Source organism: Varroa destructor, unplaced genomic scaffold, assembly GCF_002443255.2.
Source record: "Varroa destructor unplaced genomic scaffold, Vdes_3.0 BEIS01000001.1, whole genome shotgun sequence".
Lineage (NCBI taxonomy): Eukaryota > Metazoa > Arthropoda > Arachnida > Mesostigmata > Varroidae > Varroa > Varroa destructor.
Genome location: NW_019211454.1, coordinates 74464092 through 74484402, shown reverse-complemented (window position 1 = coordinate 74484402; position 20311 = coordinate 74464092). Strand labels below are relative to the sequence as shown.

Here is a 20311-nt window from a genome sequence, read left to right as displayed (position 1 = left end):
ATACTTCAAAACAAGCAAACCTCCTAACAGTTTTGCGTCTAGAGGGTAAACGCATGTCTATTACAACAAACAGCCCACCAAAATGTCTCTCAGCTACCCTGTATATGAAGAATTAAATATTAACCGGCTATATGTTTCTAGCTAGCGTTAGTCTAAAGTTATCGATAGAGTTCAAAAGCGTGTGGATGCTTTAATATACATAAGATACAGAACTAGAAATTAACTCGCTGTGCCGTAGATTGTGCTTTATCAGCAATAACAGACTGACTACAGCGATAGGATTTAGAGGTAATGTGAAGCAAAGCTAAATGCTGATTACAATATGGTAACGTGCAAGGCTTCTATCGATGGGGCACAGAGTTAAAATGTTACTGGCGGGGTATTCAGTGTGTCTCAAGCCAGCCGGTCGGTCGAAGCTATTGGCCGAAAGTGGCTGGCTTGTTTCTACAGTCTACCTCCATTAACATCCGTTTCTCGATTATCTCTACCTCAAAGCAGAATGTTCCAAATGCATTGTACGTAAGTAGAACCTTCGGAGCTCGCATTGACGTTGTTCGACTGATCTAAGATCCTTTCGCACCTTTGAACCGCGCCTCTTATACAGCTTACCATGTCGATTTGCCTCAGGAGGATATCAGTAAAGATTGTCTTCTTGCTACTCCACCCTAGAGCCAAACTGGGCCGTCTCTCTAGGGTCTGCACCCTGTTTACCACCTTTTCCCATCACCGACCAAAGTTTCGTATGGTATTAAGTATGACTTTCGCTTATAGATTCTATGCAAAGCGAAGTGAAAGTGAAAAATACGTAAAGCCCTTCAGTTTCTAAAATGTTTCTATTTGTCATTATTGCAATATTATACTACGAATAAAATAGCCAGCGTCTTTTTTTGCGTTTGTTTTTAGTGCGGTCGTGCATGTGTGCACAGATACATACGCAACGCTATCTCAGTTGCTGTTTAAAGAACCATACTGTGTGCTATTTGATACCTTTATTATATTACTAGACTAGATTTACCCCCAAGTTTCGTTGCGTACCTTTCAGATTTGATTAGAGGTCTCTAGCGGATATAGGAGAATGAACCGTCAAATGAGGAATCATTCAGTAACTTAATTTGTTTTAGGTGGGAGCGGCATGGTGAAAGGTTGTTCTCAAATGTAGAGGTAGAGACCCTGCACGGGAAGCTATAGTATGACGTCGACTGCGTACAAAGCATTACGTTCCCTTACTTCGAAAGCGTTTGGTTTTATTGGTGCTGCTATTGTTGAAGGAGGGAAGGGTACCAAAAAGGCCAGATATGAACGGCTATGCGTATATTCTCTCGTCGCTATCGGCAGCGCGAGTGCTGAATATTGTCGCATCATCTCACGTATTTTCTATGAAAAAATACTGAACCGTAAAAAAAAGTCGTAGACATGATAGTGGCTTAACCTGTTTCGGTGTGCTGTCCTACGGTGCGCTGTATAAAAATCGAATTCGGATTTCAATATCTTGGCCGTAACCATTCCGCAAAGGTAGGATTTTTGCTGTTCTACAAGCCCATAGATCTGCAGGACTAAATAAATACAGACTTTAATTTGGGTTTTTACATTAGCAGTTCATATATTTAGTTCGGAGGATAGACCATTATTTTTGACGGCTCTTTAATGTTATGCAGTAGCCGTTGAATCCATAATGCTTGCTCAACTATATGCATTTCTTTATGTGAAATGCCGAGTTACTGAAAATCACTTGACGATTCTGGCGCTAAGCTAAGCTAAGCAAAGCAACGGGGTGGTGGCAGGAATCAATTTGTCAAGCCTGCGTGGGGCAACTGATTGGACACCGGTGTATTCTTGCGTTCCTATCAAACGTAATCTGTAGGCAGCACTAAGAACTTAAGTTACTTCTGAGCTTTGAACTCACAGAGAGCATAACATAAGCAGGTACTTTTTAATTACATCTTTTGGAAAAACACTAAACCTATGTTATCGTAAGGAAGTCCTTCTGTTATATGATATGACTTTACAGAACTGCACAACACCCAGTTTCAGAAGGGAGCCGTTTGGCATAAAACGCTGATTCATTTAAATTGATCGAAGTGAATAAATCGGTAACAATAACTCGATTGAAAAGAAGATCTTTTCTATTTGGACACAAAAACCTGCTTCTTTCGTGTACCTATCCCGCATCTTTATCTGTGTACGCATGAGTGTCAGCTGCTCGTACATCGGCTAAATTTAGCCTAAAGCGGAGCATTTCGTAACTAAAGGTTGCCCACTGTCCTTGATTAGGAAAACAACACTTTTTACACTATATTATCTTTGTCTGTATGCGTTAAAGGTATTTTGCTATTGAAACTCTGTAGTTTTGAAAAAAAAATCGAGCTAGTAATTTACTTTCAACCGAAATCCAATCTGGTGAATTAAATTGGTTGTTTCTGTCGATCGTCTATCCACTTTAAACGATATTAACTAGAGCGTAATTTAATTACGTACGCTGTTACTGAGCGTCGATATTTTCTGATTTCATTAGTTTGATCGGCTGAAAATGGTGAAAGCACTCTAAATAGGCGAGACAAAAGCTACTCATCCCGATTCAACGTCCGAGGAGGTCAGAATATTAACAGAAGTACCATGGTACGCTGAACACCTTCCTGTTTTATGTTTTGAACGCGGGTAATGCTGCATGGTTACTGCAGGATGAAGTCCCTGGCTCTTGGAGCCTGAAACATTAGCTTGCCTTACACTCGTTCCTGTGACTGAATGTATATGCAAACGACCCAGCAACCAGCAAATAAAGTCTTGGACTTCTACAGAGCGCTTCAATCTGTCGTGCCGCAAACATTTACATCTTCAACTGAGGCCATTACTCACAAATATTAAGCTGAGATATTATTTGACCTGTAAACGAGAACGCTTCCTTGGTTCTGCATTTTTTTTTTTACTAAAGACATCACATCCTATGTACGCAACGGTCGTCGTTGAAATAGCAATAACTATTACTAAACTAAAATCATAACAGCTGATCGTTTGGTAACCGTAGACAAATTTTATTGACATAGATAATAAAAATCTGCCTAAATTATTCAAGATTATCTCATCAGCTATTGCCTATACGAAGTGTCCAGCAGCACGTATGACCGTTTGCTTCTTCTTTTGATAAGTGGAGCTAGCACTTACTTTACTTCAATTATATATGTCGTGCACTTCTATGTTTACATAATAGCGCTTTAATCACCCCGTCCTCGATACGTAATTTGCGCTTTTATTCTACCTATCTAAAAAGGTGTATCGGCAATCGCTACGAATAATTTTTAGGCCACCGTCGGTGGTGCCTGAGTCAAAACCAATGACTGTGAGTGATTTGTCTCAAATTGATTTCATTCGTACATTGAGACTAAAGTACATTTCGATAAGGGCCCTTTTTTATAATATATATACACACACAATTTAAGATAAATATAGACATTGACATCTTGTACTGATTGCTCTCTCTAATGTGTCATCTATATATATATATTTGGCGAAGCCGCATTATGGAAGGTTATCGCTTTTTCCTGTACTGTCGATTTTATCTTGTATGTTTTTGGGTGCGTTGGTTTTGCCATATCACGCGCGTTTGCCCTACTGGTAGCTGTAAATGTATGTATAAAAAAAAGTGGTAGATCTACGCCTTCTTTTCCTACTATTATTGTTATCATAGATTATTTCCCGGCGTTCTACATCGTCGATATACTAAGAAAGAAAATATGACTGAATTAAAACATGGCCTTTAGATCACGCTAAGCCTATATATTTACTGGTATGATATATTGATTGTATGAGTACTCGTGCAATAAAATTGAAAATATTGCTTTACTTCGTATTAAAATACGCATCGCTTCGCCGTTTGATCAGTCGTACACTTCCCTAACTTGCCACACACTTCTCAAGCGAAAAATTTCTTTCAACTAGTAGCCTGTAAAAGGGTTTGCACTTCTTCTAACGACAACCCGTGGTTAACAGCGGATAGTATATCGTTTATTTAGAACCCATTTTGCATTTTTTATATTTTCGTTATTTAGTCCATTGGTAGCATTTGACGAAACAGAAATTTACAAATCACTAAAAGGCCACAATGATAAAGACGAAAGTAGTTATTCAATTCTGTGTTTACTATATATAGGTATATATGTATAAAGAGAAGGAGCTCCACGGCCTTAAAAAATGCGTACCATAATAGTACTCTTTGAATGTTCTCTCTCTTCAGGGTTGGACTAATCAATTGTAAACAGCGAGTAGACCAAAGTTAATTTTCAAACAAAGAAATTTTATTTTAAAAGGCTATTGGAAGTACGAAAGTAAGGTAGAAGGATACGGATAACATCGCAGGGGGTTTCAGGAGGATTCACCTATTCGATTTACAAATAATCGGGTAAAAGGTAAGCTTGATACAAACGGAACCTTTTAGGATGTTTATAGGAAACGCTCGAAAAGACCGGAAACGTCAACGAGCTTCACAGGCCAATAAAAAGGACAGAAATGTTATAAGGACAGATCCTAAAAATCCGCAAAATAATCAACTCATATAAAGAAAACAAGTACCTTCTGCATTTTAAGCTACTGGACATGACAAAACATCCATAAAATCCCTACAAGGTTACATGCTATCAATGAAGATGATCTTGACAAGAGAACGATCTGGCAAATGGTACTTGACAACATGCGAACACGACGTTTTGAGGAAAATGAAGTTATGTTCAAATAGTGCGATTAGTTGATATAATTGCACGTTTTGGGTAACTGTGAATATATATCTAACGCAGAGACAGCAAAAGATACAATGCGGTGCGGTGTTTTCAATAAAGTATTGATTGCATTTTTGACTGTACATCACCCTGTGCCAATTACTTGAATCTACGGCAAGAATCTGTTTTAGCACGCATTTGGGAGGACTTCAGTGAAAACGGTCTGTACACTGTCATTGTGATATTAGAGCATACCCTGATGAGAATCTTCCAAACAGATGGGATGAGCGAGGCTGTTCCCCAGATCTGAAGCCAATGGACTTTTTTGCAAAGATACCTTAAATATAAAGCCTGAAAAATACCGTAAATATAAAGCAGAAGATCGGTAATACTCGAAAATATAAAAGCTGCAATCAGTTAGGAATGTGTGACAACATTTAATAAAATGCTTGCCGAAGGTCGAATTAATAGCCAAAACGGTAATAATCTTGAACATCTGCAATACCAGGAAAAGTATGTAAAAAGTGGAATCATTCAAACATATATAGTTTTGGAAGACGCTATATATATCTCGCAGTCTTTGTGTTCCATTATAGTTTATGGAATAGATCGGAATCGTAGATAGCAAAACAGAAAGAGAACGAAAAGTTCGGGCAGATAGGTTATAGATAATAGTTAGGTAGAGGTGAGATTATCATCTTCTGACTATACAGTATTTGGTTGCTCAATGATGTGCTCTGTTCTGTGCTAAACGTCCCAAAAAGACCGATCATCATCGGCTTTTCATTATAGCTTTTTTCCTTTATTCAACACTTTTATCTCAGCTATACATGAAAAATGACCTCCGACCAATCATGCTTCAACATGTGTGACAATAAAACTGTTATGATTTAATCTGATTTTTCGTCAACTTATGTATATCTAACAGTAAATACGTTATATACATTTTTATTTATACTAATTAGCTAGTTCTAGTCATCCATTTAGATCATCCAGCCTTTATCTTCTAGGCGATAAACGAGGGCTTTTCTCTCTGCTTCTCACTTCTACGATATATGTCTTTCTTTCGCACTATTTCTCTCTTCCTATACGTTTCATCACCACATCATCACCGTCAGCGCTTCAAAAAAGCATTATCTCATCGCATTGCTATTCTTCGGAGAGGTCATCGAACGAAAGCCTCCAATAAGGACCGCCTTTCTGTGCCATGAGACACGGACACTATGCACAAATATATATATATATATATATATATATATATATATATATATAGAAAGAGAAAGAAAGAAAGAGATCTATTTATTCGCGCACAGAGGCGCAGCATATCTCGCTTGTATGCGAACACATATGTAACATGCTGTTCGGATGTACGAGAATCTTTAACCATCTGTAATTTTTGCGTCCAGCAACATCTTTCTCTGGTTCGCAAAAAAGTACGCACATACTACACACATACACACCCCCAAATACAAATACGTTTTCGAGTCTTGTACATACGTCTTAGATATTGCACGCGTACAATCGTATACTGTATAGTGCACGAATTAACCATCTCACCCTTATACAAGATACCTTATTATTAGTCACTCATTTTAATTATCCATGTCTAGAAAACAAATCAGCCAAATGCGGCTCCGCTGCTATAACCTAACCATGGTAATCGAACTGGCAGTGAGGCAACCAGTGGATAAATTACTTGTTCGTAAATCAATTATCGAATGTATGTAAGTACGCATATATAATTGTCTCATTAAATCGCCAATAGAGAACAGCGCTACCGCGAAGCTTCACCGGTACGCTGCTCGACAATGAGGAATCTATTTCTTCTCATAGACTTACTCACACCGGAAGATAAATCAGTGAATACCATTTATGCCTACTCCTGTATATGTCTAAGAGTGAATGTCTCAGCTGGTGCTTCCATATTTTCTGATTTAGATTGACCGGCAAGGCTACCTGAACTTTATGTTGATCAGTTGTTAGCGTCCAGGTACAAAATCAGTGTCAGTTCCGTAATATGTCCGGTAACCTAAGATTAGAAAATCCCAAGAGATCAGATTAAGGGTTTTTTTTTTTTATATATATATATATATATACGTCGTTGATATTGCTATTGTCAGCATTGGTAATGTTTTTAATTTTTGCCCATCTTCTACATAATGTCGGTTTCGATCGACTGGTGTGACGAATGGAATCCTCCCGCCGATCCCGGGATGCCGACCTCGAGAAGTTGGCTGAATTGGCTTAGCTGACCGGGGCCAAGGTGGACTGCAGGAACAGGTGGCGTTGTTGTGTACGTAGCATAATGAACCAATGATGATGGCCGCGAATGACGTGACACGAGTGATAGGGGCGGCGATGGAGCGCCCGGCAGTGATTCAACTTCGTCCATAGCTTCGAGAGCTTCTTCGTCGAGTTCCTCGTCGTCGTTAAGCTCGTCGTCGCTCGCGTCTGGCGGAATGTCAACGGCTCCAGAGTACAACTGAGTGCTGCCTTCGTAGTTCTTGCTTCCACTATAGATCACAGGGTTCTAAAGATATCATATTAGATGGAAGTAAATGTTTGACTTACTTTCAAAAACGAAATCCTAGTTTTTGACATAGCCGGTTTCCGAAATGTAACGAAAAATGTCTATTAAAATTGATCGGCCATAAGGAAACCGAGAATTAAACTGGCACAGTTTATTAGATGCCATTGTTGTCTATGGGGGTACTTTCGATAGTTTCTATTTAAAATAACGTACCTAAGTTAGGATGAGCAATAAAAATCAAGTTCAAGGATGGGAGGTCCCTGCCTTAACAGAGGATCGAAACAATTAAGCCTACATCTAATACTCTTTCTACTGTAACCTATACTCTGCGACACCTGATCAGCGTAGTTTTACAATAGGTGCCTGTTTATGCTATAGGCTGTTCTCGCCGACCTGATCATCAGAAGGCGTCTTGTCGAGCAGCCACGTGTGACTAGCATGTCCACTGGTAAGTTTGTTGTGACCGAGGTTGGAATTTGTTGAGTTGGTGATATGCGACACTGGTGGAATAAAGTTACTGCTTCCTCCTCCACGATGATGTCCATCAGCGTGATGGTGAAACGGGTGCTGTCCTACATTGTCTATGTCTAGCTCTTCATTGATATCTTTGAGCGAGTCGTCGTTCGAGTCGGCGTAGTCACTACCCTGTCGCTTTGAACGACAACGAACGCTTGACGCAACGCATAAAACCACGAACAAAAGCGAAAGGACACTAGCTGCAACCATGTACATTGATGGGATATTGCTTTCTGAAACAACGTACCAAAAGTATCGTTCTTATTGTCAATGATGGTATATCACAGAGACAGTATGCAGAAATGCCAGTCGCAGTGTTAATAAAAACAACAGTTTGGAGTAAAAGTGGGGTAAAAAAAACAAGCCAAGTCAATGTCCGGAGGTTACTTTACTCGAAACTAAAATGTACATTAACTAAGTATTGTAAATTAATATGATGATCGCAAAATTCTGGGTGAGATATAACGAGTAGGCTATGCCGATGGACCTATTGATATTTAAAGACGTATCCGATTCTAACCCTGGCGTCTTTTGGCAGATACTTCAAAGGTCGGACTTTTAAGACTGGCGAACTATCTCTGGCAGATCACGTTAGATACTGGCTTGTAAACAAATACAAATACCCGTTTAGCTGGATGCAGATATATGCAGTTTGCTACAGCGAACATATTTACTTTTTTTTTCTGTCCAATTTTTGACCTTAAGTATCTCGTAACTTCTGGCTTTCATCAGATATATTGTACCTGCATCGTCCAATTTACTGAAAAGGCTTTCTATACTATCCCCTTGCTAATAGACGCTATATCTAATCTGTGTGCATTTTTTAAAAAGACTACCAAGCCAAGCTGTGGCCTCCACGGGTGCAAATTTGCCTCAACGGTTCTGCCAGATCGAACTCTGCTTAAGAAATTATAGATGTTGCTCTATAAATAATAATACTTTTCATGCCGAGATATTAGCCGTTTATAAAAGGTTTTCCTTGGTATCCATATGCCCTGAAGAGGCTCTCGGCTTAATGGGGACCGATCAACAGTGGCTACTTGATAACAATGAAAGTTCTCATCGAACTACTGTGATCAGGTATTGCAAGATTAAACGATGGCTTACATTCCCTTAATATCCGTATTTCAGTCCTAAGTAAGTTCGCTAGCTTCGATACCTTAAGAAAATCGGTTGGTGACTTGTACCACGTCTATCCGAACTTGCTCTAAGAATAATGGCGCAAATGTTAAACGTTTAGCCATCCCAGGGCCTGTGAAGAGCTGGCTCTAGTATATAAGTCATTATGAAGGCTACTTTTAAATTATTTAAAAAAAATTATTGTTTCCGCTTGTTTAGTTTAAAGGCTATGAATAAATACAAATGGGGGAATTTTGTTTAAACACCTTAACACAAGAGTAAATTCATTGTATATTTTGGGGGTGAAATTATAATATTAAAGGGTACTTTTATTTCCAGCGACCGATAGTTTTCTAATATATCGCGGCTGCTCAAAAAGTCCGCACGTTAACGATAACCAAGCTACTACTAATATATCTGACTATCTATACAAGGCTGGTCACTTATCCATGGATGTAGTCTTTGCCATATGCCTGGAGTGATTGCTACTTTACGAGTGTTAGTAAGAAGTGCCATGCCAGGAAGGCAGCTACACGTTTGTGGTGAAACCGTTATTAGAGCGGTCTGATGGTCCGGAGTGGACTGGGGGCATAAGTGTGTAAAGGATAGATTGACGAATTGCTTTTTGGGCGAGGAACTCGTCAACACCACATGCAGGCGCAAGGAAACCTGTTCCGTTGAAAATTTGATCACTCAGAGAAACGGTTAAGTAGTGGAAATGAAGAGTAAAAGGCCGGATATCAAAGATCGATAGCGAGCGGTTTTGAATAGAAAAACGAAGTGAAGCTGGCTTGTTTGAAAAAAGTGAATCATTTACCTCCAAATACGATGTTTATAACGCTCATTACGGTGCAACCGATACCGCTGCATGGCTTGTTAACGGGGGTTACTTTTGTTGGCACCGGTGATTGGGTGCTAGATGCGACTGTAGGTCGAGGTACGGATCGCGAAGTAGTTGGCATAGGAACTACAATAAACACACAAGATTCGTTAGTATGTACTTGTTGAAGCAAAGCAATTCTAGTCACGCTGTTACCTTGAACGTGAATTAATTAAGTAATGTCACCGTTCAACTTGAAAATTATCGGTTTTTTTTTTTACAGGAAAAATAGAATGTTTGATTTAGATAGACAGAACTTCACGACTTCAGAAGGTTACAGTTCTGAAGTAGCCTAGTTTGAAGTAATGTAGTTTTTTTTTTACCACCTCGAGCAATCTGCTTTAGAAATGCCGTCGAGAACATCTCATAGTTTTACATATTTGCTGTGACAGAAAATGGGTCTTCTTTCTCATACAGTTATTTTGGAAGTTTTTTATTATTTTAGACTGTCATGCGCGCTTAGCATGATGGTCTAAAGTAACATAAGATCCTCAAATCAATACGACCATACGTCGTAATTTAGGTTAAGGGATCGAAAACTAAAAGACTATTTGAAGCACATATCGTACGGCGGGAACTTTAAAGGTGCTGTCTCGGGGAGTCTGGGATACAAACGCTTGGGTTTTTTTGCGAAATGTATATTTTTTGAATGAATACCCTAAAATGTTTATTTCCAAACCCCTGTATTCCAGCTTATTTCAGGTTTAATAAGAAATACAGACTTGTTTTCGGATAGTGTCTCTATACATAAATAGAGAATATCGTGTCTGGAGTAAAAGACAGGTTCAGAAATGACACAGAGTTTCATTAAGGGTGAGTACTAATAATAACTCTTATTGCAGTCAGTGGATTGGTTACAGGGCCAAAGCAGGCATACATCAAAAAAAGGCATGAACCTGCAATTAGAAGTAAATGAGCGAGACAAGGGTGTCTTCATCCTTAAAGTCTAACCTGTTACTTTTATTTGTATCACAAAACTTCAAATTGACTTTATCTAAAAAATATACATCGTGTTTCAATTGGAGACTTTTTTTTTTGTTTTTTTTTAGCTGTAAACTGTGGTCTTTGCTCACTGTCCACTTCACGTTTTGAATGTATGTATCTCTTTATTTAGTTTCACCTACTATTATATTTTTAGGTATGTGCGTACATAATGAGCGCACAGTAAGCGGTAACAGTTAGGTAGCAAAGCAAACGTTCCGTCAGCTTTAGAGAGCATAATTTATAATAATAATAAATTATTGCGCAGATCGTGTACGAAGACATAGATAATAACAGCAAACAGTATCATTACGTATGGAAGAAAACTTACAAGTCGAACAGGGATTAGTGTTGTCGCCTGCAGTTGGACAAGCACATACATGACCCTGTGGGCGGTAAAGACAGAGATGCGAGCAGCCTCCGTTAGCCGCAGCGCATGTATTAGTACCAGTTTGTCTGGTAGCTGCCACCATTTTGATATCCATTGCGTTCTCGATGTCGTCGCGGATGATCAGCCGCTTCTTGCCACTGCTCTTGTCAGCGCGCTCGACACTTTTCGTCTGCCAGTCTGTCCAATAGATGAAGCTTCCATGCTGTCACAGGTGTCAATGTTGTGTTGGTCCGCGGTAAGTAGCCATAAGTAAAACGCAATTAGGATCGGCTGTAACAAGTCGCTTTTGCCATACGGACATTACAAACATTTCAGAGAATGCATTCTTTTACACTTTTTTTTTTTTTGTGAAAAGCTAAGACCTACATATTCGGTATAAGTCGTCTTATTACCGTTAAATGAAGACGTATTTTCGGGTGCAGCGTCTTTGCGCTTTCCGGTTGTAGGTGTGTGCTGAGTCAATAGTTAGAACTAGAACTATTCGGGAGGTCAAACCTGGAACTTATTGCTAGGAGTCAGAAGCCTCACTGCGAAACTCTTTTATCATCTTATTGTAATCAAGAACCAAGTCCAGTACGTAGGGTTCTGAGTAGCCAAACTAAGACAGTAGAGAACAAGCAGTGGGTTTGCCTACAACACCTATCATGTCCTGCTGATGTACTTCAATGCGCTGCGATGCCTGGGCAGTACAGGAGCAGTACAAGGGGAGATGGAGTCAGTCGGCGTTTCCTTGATCCTCAGGACCCATTATAAGGGAACGTTCGCCAGAAACCGGTGGCGACCAGCCGTCGAGTGTTTTGGTTTTGTCAAGCGTGACGGTGGCGTCGGGGTCACTTCTCAGTTTTTATGAGCCAGCTTTTTTTGTCTTGTGCTTACTGGTGCCGTCCGCCATTCCATTTTCGACGGGACTCATGCCAAGCCAAGCACTTTCTCTCTTTTTGTACAAAGGGTTTCGAAAATTAGCTCTGGGAGCGCGCAAAGCTGGGGCATGAACCGTGCAAATGATCTTTGCTTGCTTCTTATTTTTGCAACTAATGAAACTTTCCTTTCATTTGAATGCTATTACTGTCTGATCTGTCAATATTAACAGAGGAAGCGTTGCTATCTGCAACTGCCTACGTCTACTATGTATACTAGGGCGTCTATCAATCTGAGATCGAATGATCCGTCATATAACCACTACCGAATAGATGTCTAGCCAAAAATCGTCTACGGGCAAAGAGCAAAAAAAAAGATATGCGGGCCTTATTACAAACGAAAAAAGCATAGAGACTTCGTGTGTATGTGGGGTGATGCTTACGTTATTTCGTATTTTATTGACAAGTAAACAAAGACAAAAGAGGCTAGATAAGCAAAAAACACGGTGAAGACGGACATAATTTTCTGGCAAGTACCTGTATTTGCACGCGCTAATAGTGTCGCAAGCCCACACGTACCAGCGTTAACCCAAATGGATGTTCCACATCGATGACGAGCTTAGTGCGATGCTTTCCGTTGAGATCCGACATTTCGATGCAGTCCATTTGCGCGTCGACCCAGTAGATCCGTTTGGCCTCATAGTCTACGGTGAGCCCGTTGGGCCAACCCAGTTCGGTGGCAACAATCACTCGTCGGCTCGATCCATCGAGATAGGCCCGCTCGATCTTTGGTAGCCGGCCCCAATCCGACCAGAACACGTAACTAATAGGGCAAAACAGGAAAAAAGAAAACATACATTTTTACTCATCAAGTAATCAATTAGCATCCTTTAATCTGCATCTTGCATCGCCGCTGCAAACGGGTTTTTCCTGGTTACCTTAACATCATTTAAGTCGTTTACCGCTGCAACTGAGGCTACTCTATTCATGAAAGCAGGATTGCAGACAAGTAGTGATCACAGAGATGTGTGAGAACACACCTTTAACTTTTAGATTTTTCAGAATTCTTGCCTAAATATACAGGAACAGAGTTACGTAATGTTTCTTATCTTGATCTACCCGTTGATGCTCGAAACTAGCCTTTTACGCATTTAACATTTTTTTTTCAATTAAGATAAAATCTCTCAGGGCTCGTACCCTCACAATAGATATTTACCATCCTTAAATAACTGTAATGGTGCAATTCGACAATGTCACTCTTATTTCCAGTCCCAGTTACAGAATCGATATTTCCCAGATCAGAAACCACTCGTCGGATTCTACGCAAGGCTTTCGTCAGGAGGGAGTACACCGTCCCATTAAAGCGGAATGAATGGGCGACACGGAGCAAGCGTGCACTGCACTCTCCAACTAGCACTAGCTGAGATGGTCCACGTGCAACCCACAAATCAGAGGAGCCGTCTCTGCTTATCGGAATACTACTATCACATCACATCATTATCGCACGAGGATGACGGCTACGATGGCCACAGCATAAAAACAAGGTCATCCTACTATTACAGCCAGCATGACGGAGGGCGAATGCCGATGCGTGACATTCAGCAACCAAGACGTGATATTACTCAACGCAGACAAATCATGTCGGGGCATGAAGATAACGCCGTCGCTTGTATAAACGTAAAGCTATCCTATTGCTTCTATTACTCTTCCATCATCAACGAGTTCGGAGCCTTACTGGGCTGGGAAGTAACCCGATCTGAAGGGAAAAGGTTAGAGAGCTTCAAGTCTCGACAAATATGAAACTTAGTATTTAATTATCAAAACGGAGCCTTCCGTATGTAAAATGTTTCGGCTACTTCACACAGATTCCTAAAAATAAGGGCTTACTTAAACCTAAGCCTATAAGATAGATGCGAAAAAACCCGTGTCCCTTCGTAGATATGGGCAAAAATGCTAACTCCAGTAATATTTTTCATCAAAAAACAAACAAAGAGAGAAAGACATAACATAATAGCATTATCTTTGAAGTTGAGGTACGAATACTTTGGAAGAAGTAAAAACTTGTTGAGTTACGTCGTCAATAATTTTAGTCGATCATGCTTTTTTTCTGGTATGTATTATCTAAAGTATTGTTATGTACTTTTCTTAGTCTTATAATTTCATGTGGTCAAGATACCGTAGTTGCACTGGCTTTATGATTACAATTAAGCCGCTTTATGATGGTAACTAAACGCCCAAATCAAACTGATATAGAAATCTTCGGGCACTTTTACCCTAACTTTATGTAAATTCAGTCTATATCTAACAAATATTCGAGGCCATTGTTAAGTTCAATTGAAGGGTGTAACCATCAGCAAAGCGGTAGAGTTACAACAACGTACACTCACTCAATCACTATGGTAAAGTAAAAAGTAACCTGCAGGAAATTATCACTTCGACCAGCGAAACATGCCTTATAGCTGGTAGCTCCTGAAGGTGTATTTACGGCAATAATACTCTTGCTGTAGAAATCGAGATTCCCTAGTGTATGGATACTGCGTTTCGCAGCCATCGAATGATCTGGTTCAAATTCAAAGAGGATGCCAATCTTCTATCATTAAATAGTTACAGTCACTGAGTTCTTTCTATTTACTAGATTCTATTTAATTTCATTGTATACAGAATTAAATTCAATGGAAACTACGGTACTTCTATTCGTCAAATTCATCAACGTACCACATACCATATATAAAAGATACACTGTAATTCTACATATCAGCGAAATCTACCCTCTTTTGTAAATATTACCATTATCGCTTATAAGCTCCATAGCGCTTCTTTGTTACCTTTACCTAGTGATACTTCAGTTGCTGCTTGGTTGCTTCATAATTGAAGATACGTTGCTATCTGACTGAACTATACTAAACGCTGGGTTTCCTCTGTATAGCTTTACTTTTGTAAAGCAAGCAATTTTCACTGAAAAGTTTACAGTTTGACTAAAACTCTAAATCTGCTCTAAGTAGAACTTACCCACGCTCCGGAAAGAGGGCGAGCGCACGAGGCTCGTCAAGGTCGAGGTTGGTGAGCAGTTTCCGGGACGATCCATCAGCGCGGCAGACCTCAATTGTTTTCCTTCCCGAATCACTCCAATATATGTTCTTAGCTATCCAGTCGTATGCCAAGCCATCGGGTGACACAAGGCCAGAGCTCACGATAGTTTCTGTTCCACTGCCGTTTAAGTTGCTCCGTCTACAATGATCCGCATTCAATGTCCCGTACAACACGAAGATGACACAATAGTCGAACACTGTAAAAAACTTAAACTTGTTTTAGCTCCAAGCAAGCCGAGAAGCTTTTCAACCCTAAAAAGGTTTTTTAGAGACCTAGATGCTTCGTATAAGCTAAAAACCTACGTATTTAGGACTTTTACAACCTGTGTCTAATGTCAATACCCGAAGAGCACTGAACCGTGAGTAAAAATAGCAACCATGTGAAATTTAACATAAATAGCTTGGAATATTTACAGTAGCTGACAAAAAAAAAAAGAAAAAAAAACAACGTTTTTCAAAATATCTTTGTTGTTTGTCAAAATATCCGTATTTGATAATTTGCTATGAAATTTTTATGAAATAATTTCGAGTGTTTTTTCAGCGCGGTGTCATTATCTAACCAATCAATGACGGTCGTCAATTAAAACTAGCATTATTCAGAGCAGCGATTTGGCAGTTTCTTTATGTGTATCTCATCTTTTTTACGGCTTCTTTAAACGGATATTTTACTTTCTCTGTACAGGCTTCGTATTCGATGTCTCTAAAATCAGTCTCAATCAACTAATATTCTGCAAAATCTCGCCAGACTATGCGTTGCCTTATTTGCTCATATGAGCAGGCGCCACCCGTACACCTGACTGATATACGCTCTGCCTAGTGGCAAGCATGGAAGTATATCTACGACCTGCCGTAGGCGTAGTTTCTTTGTTCATATCTGCTTTCCGCCCTATTCACCTCCATCTCGTTTCTTTCGTCCGTGATCTTTCTGACTTTTAAAAATAACGCACAGTACAAAGGAACGGGTGCACAGTAGAGCTGTTCAAGCCTGAAGACATATTTCTTGGCAGTAGGCAATACTCACACATGCAAGCAGACTAGCAGGACAAATGGAAGGCAAGAACGGTTAAACTATGGAATGTGGTCTTTCACGACTAGGCAATAGATAGAGAGATACGTCACACGCAAGAGGGCACCGCTGCGAGCGTCGTGCGACCCGCCCGTAAAAGTTTGTCGTCATCAAAGATAAAATGAAACGATACTGACCTGATAACGTCCAACTTTACGTCGGTAAAGTAGAACTTTTTGTGCTCGTAGTCAAAGTCAAGAGCGACAGCGTCCTGAATGTCGGTAATGGGTAGTAATACGTCTGTACGGTCAGGAGTATCCATTGAGATGGTGTGTAGGTACTCACGATTGGCAAAAAGAAGTAGTGCCGCTGGAACTAAGAAAGAGCACTTGATATTATTATTTTTATTGAGAGAATATAAAATGGCCTGTAGGTCAGTTATTACAGCTCACTCAATACCAGTAAGATGTGTCTTGTTCGGAGCACTTAAGCTCACATGAAGCTACAGTAGATGACTTAATTGTACATTTTGCAATTGAGCTCTTTATATAATACATTTGCACTGAAGTTGAAGAATGCATACACGGAGTACGAAGTCTACGAAGAAGTGTCAGATGTTAATGAGCTGAACGGAGCTCTTAGTGACAATCAATGTTAACAAATTTCATTGCATACATTAGCTGATAAATAAACTTTTACCCATGAAGCGAGTTCGTGGTATAGTTATTTGTTTATTAGAGAGAACACCTTGTTATTTATTGTCTACTAAATTCTATCCACAGGCCTGACTGTACGCCCTTTTGTCTCTGTTAGGTTCTCGGATTCCATTTTCTCCTGGTTTAAGGGATTGGCTGCGTGTGCTGATACTACCGCTGCGTGTTGTACCCATTATTGTTGTGGGTGACAATGGTCATGGACTGACTTTACCTAAAAATCACAGGTTGGTTAGGCTGAAAAATTTCGATTTGTACGTCCTCCAAAAACTTAATTTATGCACGGGTACGATTATAGCGTACATTAGAGGAAAAAATCATATCGGGTTTTTAACAGCAAAAATTACAGCTCTTTCCAGTCAGAATCAATTTTATGACTAAAAACTTGTACAACTCCAGAACAGTAAATCTCATAGCAATATTTATGGTCGTCACCTTAGGAAGACGGCAGCGTATTACTGAAATAAAAACTGTAATTCCAAAGGTTGTATAACACAAATATAGGACCAACTCAGATTTGTACTCTAATTAGATTAGAAGAAGTTCGATGAAAGTCACAGACATCGTTTACTTGATTTTGATTTAGCCAATAGCTTTTTTAAAACAATCCACAAAGATCACACAATTTTTGAAATAGTAAGATGACAGAAAGAAGTATACGCAGTTTGGGAACGTTTTTGTGAGTACGTTTTCTTATTACAGCTGGCTTATATATATATATATATATATATATATATATATATATATAAAACCTAGAATAGCCCGTCGTCAACATATTGAGAAGCTTTAACTTTTACTTAGCATCACATAACGGGAATGCCTCTAACGCAAAGCTAATGGTGCCTAATGTCAATGTGCCTCGCATGTCCACAAAGGGAGATACGTTTCAACTCAACCATCACAAAGGAGTATCCTTTCTGTGTGCCCCCTGGAAGGAAGGAAGGAAGGAAGGAAGGGCAAATTTCCATACTACACATTCCACGTAGTAGGTGGTGTGATGTTTGTGGGAAGATGAAAAATCCTTTTTGCATTTGGTAAAACTCGATCCCACGAAGCAGGGTAGGCTTCGGCAGATTTCAAGCGAAATGCGCCACTCTCTCTCTCGTCGTTACGCAACGATGGATCTTGCAGGTATTTTCGATGCTGTGTACCTTTTCTTTTGTCCCCATATTATATACAGAGGATTAGAGAATGAGTTTTCCTAAGAAGTGGTACAATGCGGAATTGAAGCATGAGAACACGCGGCCAGTTCGCACAGACCTGCTGTCAAATACAGTTCAATAGAGTAAATTTAATTTTCTTCCGATATTCCTTTCAAGGTAAAACCCATTTCATTTTAAGATAAAATATGTTTATTTTGCTCAAATTCATATATATATTATAGAGCTCTTCGAAGTTTTACAGTATTTTCGGCGTTTGTTTGACCATTACTGATTTAAAGTTTGAACATTGAAATTTTTGCCCCGCTTGATTCGCTAGTCTTTTCCATACTTCAGCCAAATAGGTATTATTGCAATGCATATCTCAAGTCCGATTCATTTGAACTTTCTTCTCGGTAGAAATAATTTTTTGATTATACTATGTTTTGCCGACAACTCCCATTTCAAACAATTATGCTATAAATATTTGTGCTATGTTGTAAAAGAAATTCAGTGCGCTTCGAAATATTATAAATTATAATATCTCCTTAAATTAAAAAATGAAATTATCGAATATTTTATTTGGGCATTGAAAAATTAGTATTTTCAAAATGTCATACCACACTTAATAGATCTCGTGGGTATTATGATAGGATTATTACTTATATTTGGTCAAAATGTGACATAAAAATAAATATATCTGGCTTCTAATATAATTAAAATTGAGTAACATTGTGTTACCTATGATTATTGGAATTTGGGTAAGCAGGAGTGAACTATCGAGGTTTACCGTTCGACATAGGTATACATAAGGCCGCATTGCTCAAGTATAGGTCACAGATGCCAAAAACTATAAATAATTGGGAAAAGCATCAACTTCAATGAATAGCGTATGTGGACACTAATGGTTGGAAGTGCACCTAAATGGTAAAACTCAGCGTTGATGTAAAGATCTTAAAGGTCGCAATAGCTACGATAAATCTGACCCACCTTGTCAATAAATTACGTTCTTATACTTCCTAGACGTAACAATATTTGGTAATAAATCACTGTAAAACCGAACAAATAATCCCCGTCTATAAGTTTGTTCATTGCTTCAGTAACTACTTTTTTAAGAACTAACAGAATAACAAGATAGACGGCAATTAACTAAAATGAAACGTGTTCGGCATAATTTTACTGACTATCACGGGACGCAAAACTAGTTGATTGTATGGTCAAAACATAAATGTCCTTAATGTCTACAATTAAATAGCAAAACGTTTGTAACGACAAATTTCAAAGCAATTTGATCACTGACCTTCTATGGTTAGGCTTATGACATAGGCTTCACTATTATATTACGTCATCTGTCAGATATCTGAACAAGATAAACTTAGATGCAACATTTAATTCAGCAGCTACTTTGCTTTTTATACAAAATTTAATGTGGGCTCCGCTGCATTGCTGCATACGATTGAAATAACTACTCACGAGCATCGCAAGTTCTTCCGTCTTCCTGGATTTCGATACCTGTCGGGCATTGACAGGAAGTGCCACGGGGTGATGACAAGCAGAGGTGTGAGCAACCACCGTTTCTTTTTGAGCACTGGTTTGTTTCTGAAATAACGGTATAGCCCTATAAATTACGAGCCAACAATGATAAGGACAATGAAAACCGTTTGCGACGAAATCGACTAAAGTTAAAAACTGAACAAATTACGCTGTAAATGTGTGCGTTATGAATACTCAACACATGGTAGCCCCAGAGGGCTTATCATTATTCGGTATTTTTGTTGACTTAAATGGTGACTTTACACTCTTTGTTACGTGATACGAATGCTACCCTGTGAACTGCACGGCTGCGCAAATAGCGTATTGCAAGTATATTGTGAAAATCACACAAGCAAACAATACCACGTTAAAGTACTTAGCGAACTGTGTCCGTCCCAGCGGAAAAACAATATAGTTACATAAGTAACTTATCGTTTGAAAGTCATCTCAAAAGCTCAACTGGAGAGAAATCAATGCAGTGCCTGGAACAGGCTTTGTTCTTCGACCATTGAGGCAGCAACTCAGTGTGGTTCTCCTCTTCCGTTTGCGTTGCGGATGACACTAGGACTTCTTCGTTTTCCTTTTTTCTCGGTAGTTTTACATCGCTCTGAGTTCTGTCGCTAGCAGCTGAAGCTAATCGTAGTCGTAGTTGTAGTGATAGGAGCCGCAGTGTCGTCGAGGTCTTTTTCGAGGCGAGCTTTTTCGCGATTTCACTCTCTTTCGGCTCTTTGTAAGCGGCTTTTACTTTTTCACAAACTGCCAAATAGCAGTGCCAGCAGGGGCAAGTGAGGAGGGCTCATACATCCCGTCCTTCCTCTTTTTGTCCTGCTTTTTACGCTGCACCATCCCTG

At 39.4% G+C, this 20311-nt stretch overlaps 2 protein-coding genes across 7 annotated transcripts in view; one reads left to right on the top strand and one right to left on the bottom strand.

Annotated features, from left to right (window-relative positions):
- Window positions 1–3008: 3008 nt before the first annotated feature.
- The window catches only part of Lrp4 (LDL receptor related protein 4), a 193807-nt gene continuing 176504 nt past the window's right edge, over window positions 3009–20311 (bottom strand). For 5 of the 6 annotated variants that reach the window (XM_022792578.2, XM_086981607.1, XM_086981611.1 and 2 more), the window contains 8 exons: window positions 19401–19526; window positions 16273–16450; window positions 14990–15208; window positions 12560–12803; window positions 11064–11325; window positions 9689–9838; window positions 7630–7985; window positions 3009–7236 (listed from right to left, as the gene is read on the bottom strand). In XM_022792578.2, coding sequence (XP_022648313.1) covers window positions 6859–7236; window positions 7630–7985; window positions 9689–9838; window positions 11064–11325; window positions 12560–12803; window positions 14990–15208; window positions 16273–16450; window positions 19401–19526 — 1913 coding nt within the window. In that variant the 3' untranslated portion in view covers window positions 3009–6858. Of the gene's footprint in view, window positions 7237–7629; window positions 7986–9688; window positions 9839–11063; window positions 11326–12517; window positions 12804–14989; window positions 15209–16272; window positions 16451–19400; window positions 19527–20311 lie in introns of those variants that run through there. The other variant, XM_022792601.2, reaches the window with a different exon arrangement.
- On the top strand, window positions 11227–18427 carry LOC147759091 (uncharacterized). The gene is made up of 4 exons (XM_086981632.1): window positions 11227–11358; window positions 13250–13749; window positions 16889–17015; window positions 17664–18427. Exons 2-3 carry the CDS (start codon window positions 13349–13351, stop codon window positions 16977–16979), a joined length of 492 nt encoding a protein of 163 aa, XP_086837758.1. The 5' UTR covers window positions 11227–11358; window positions 13250–13348; the 3' UTR covers window positions 16980–17015; window positions 17664–18427.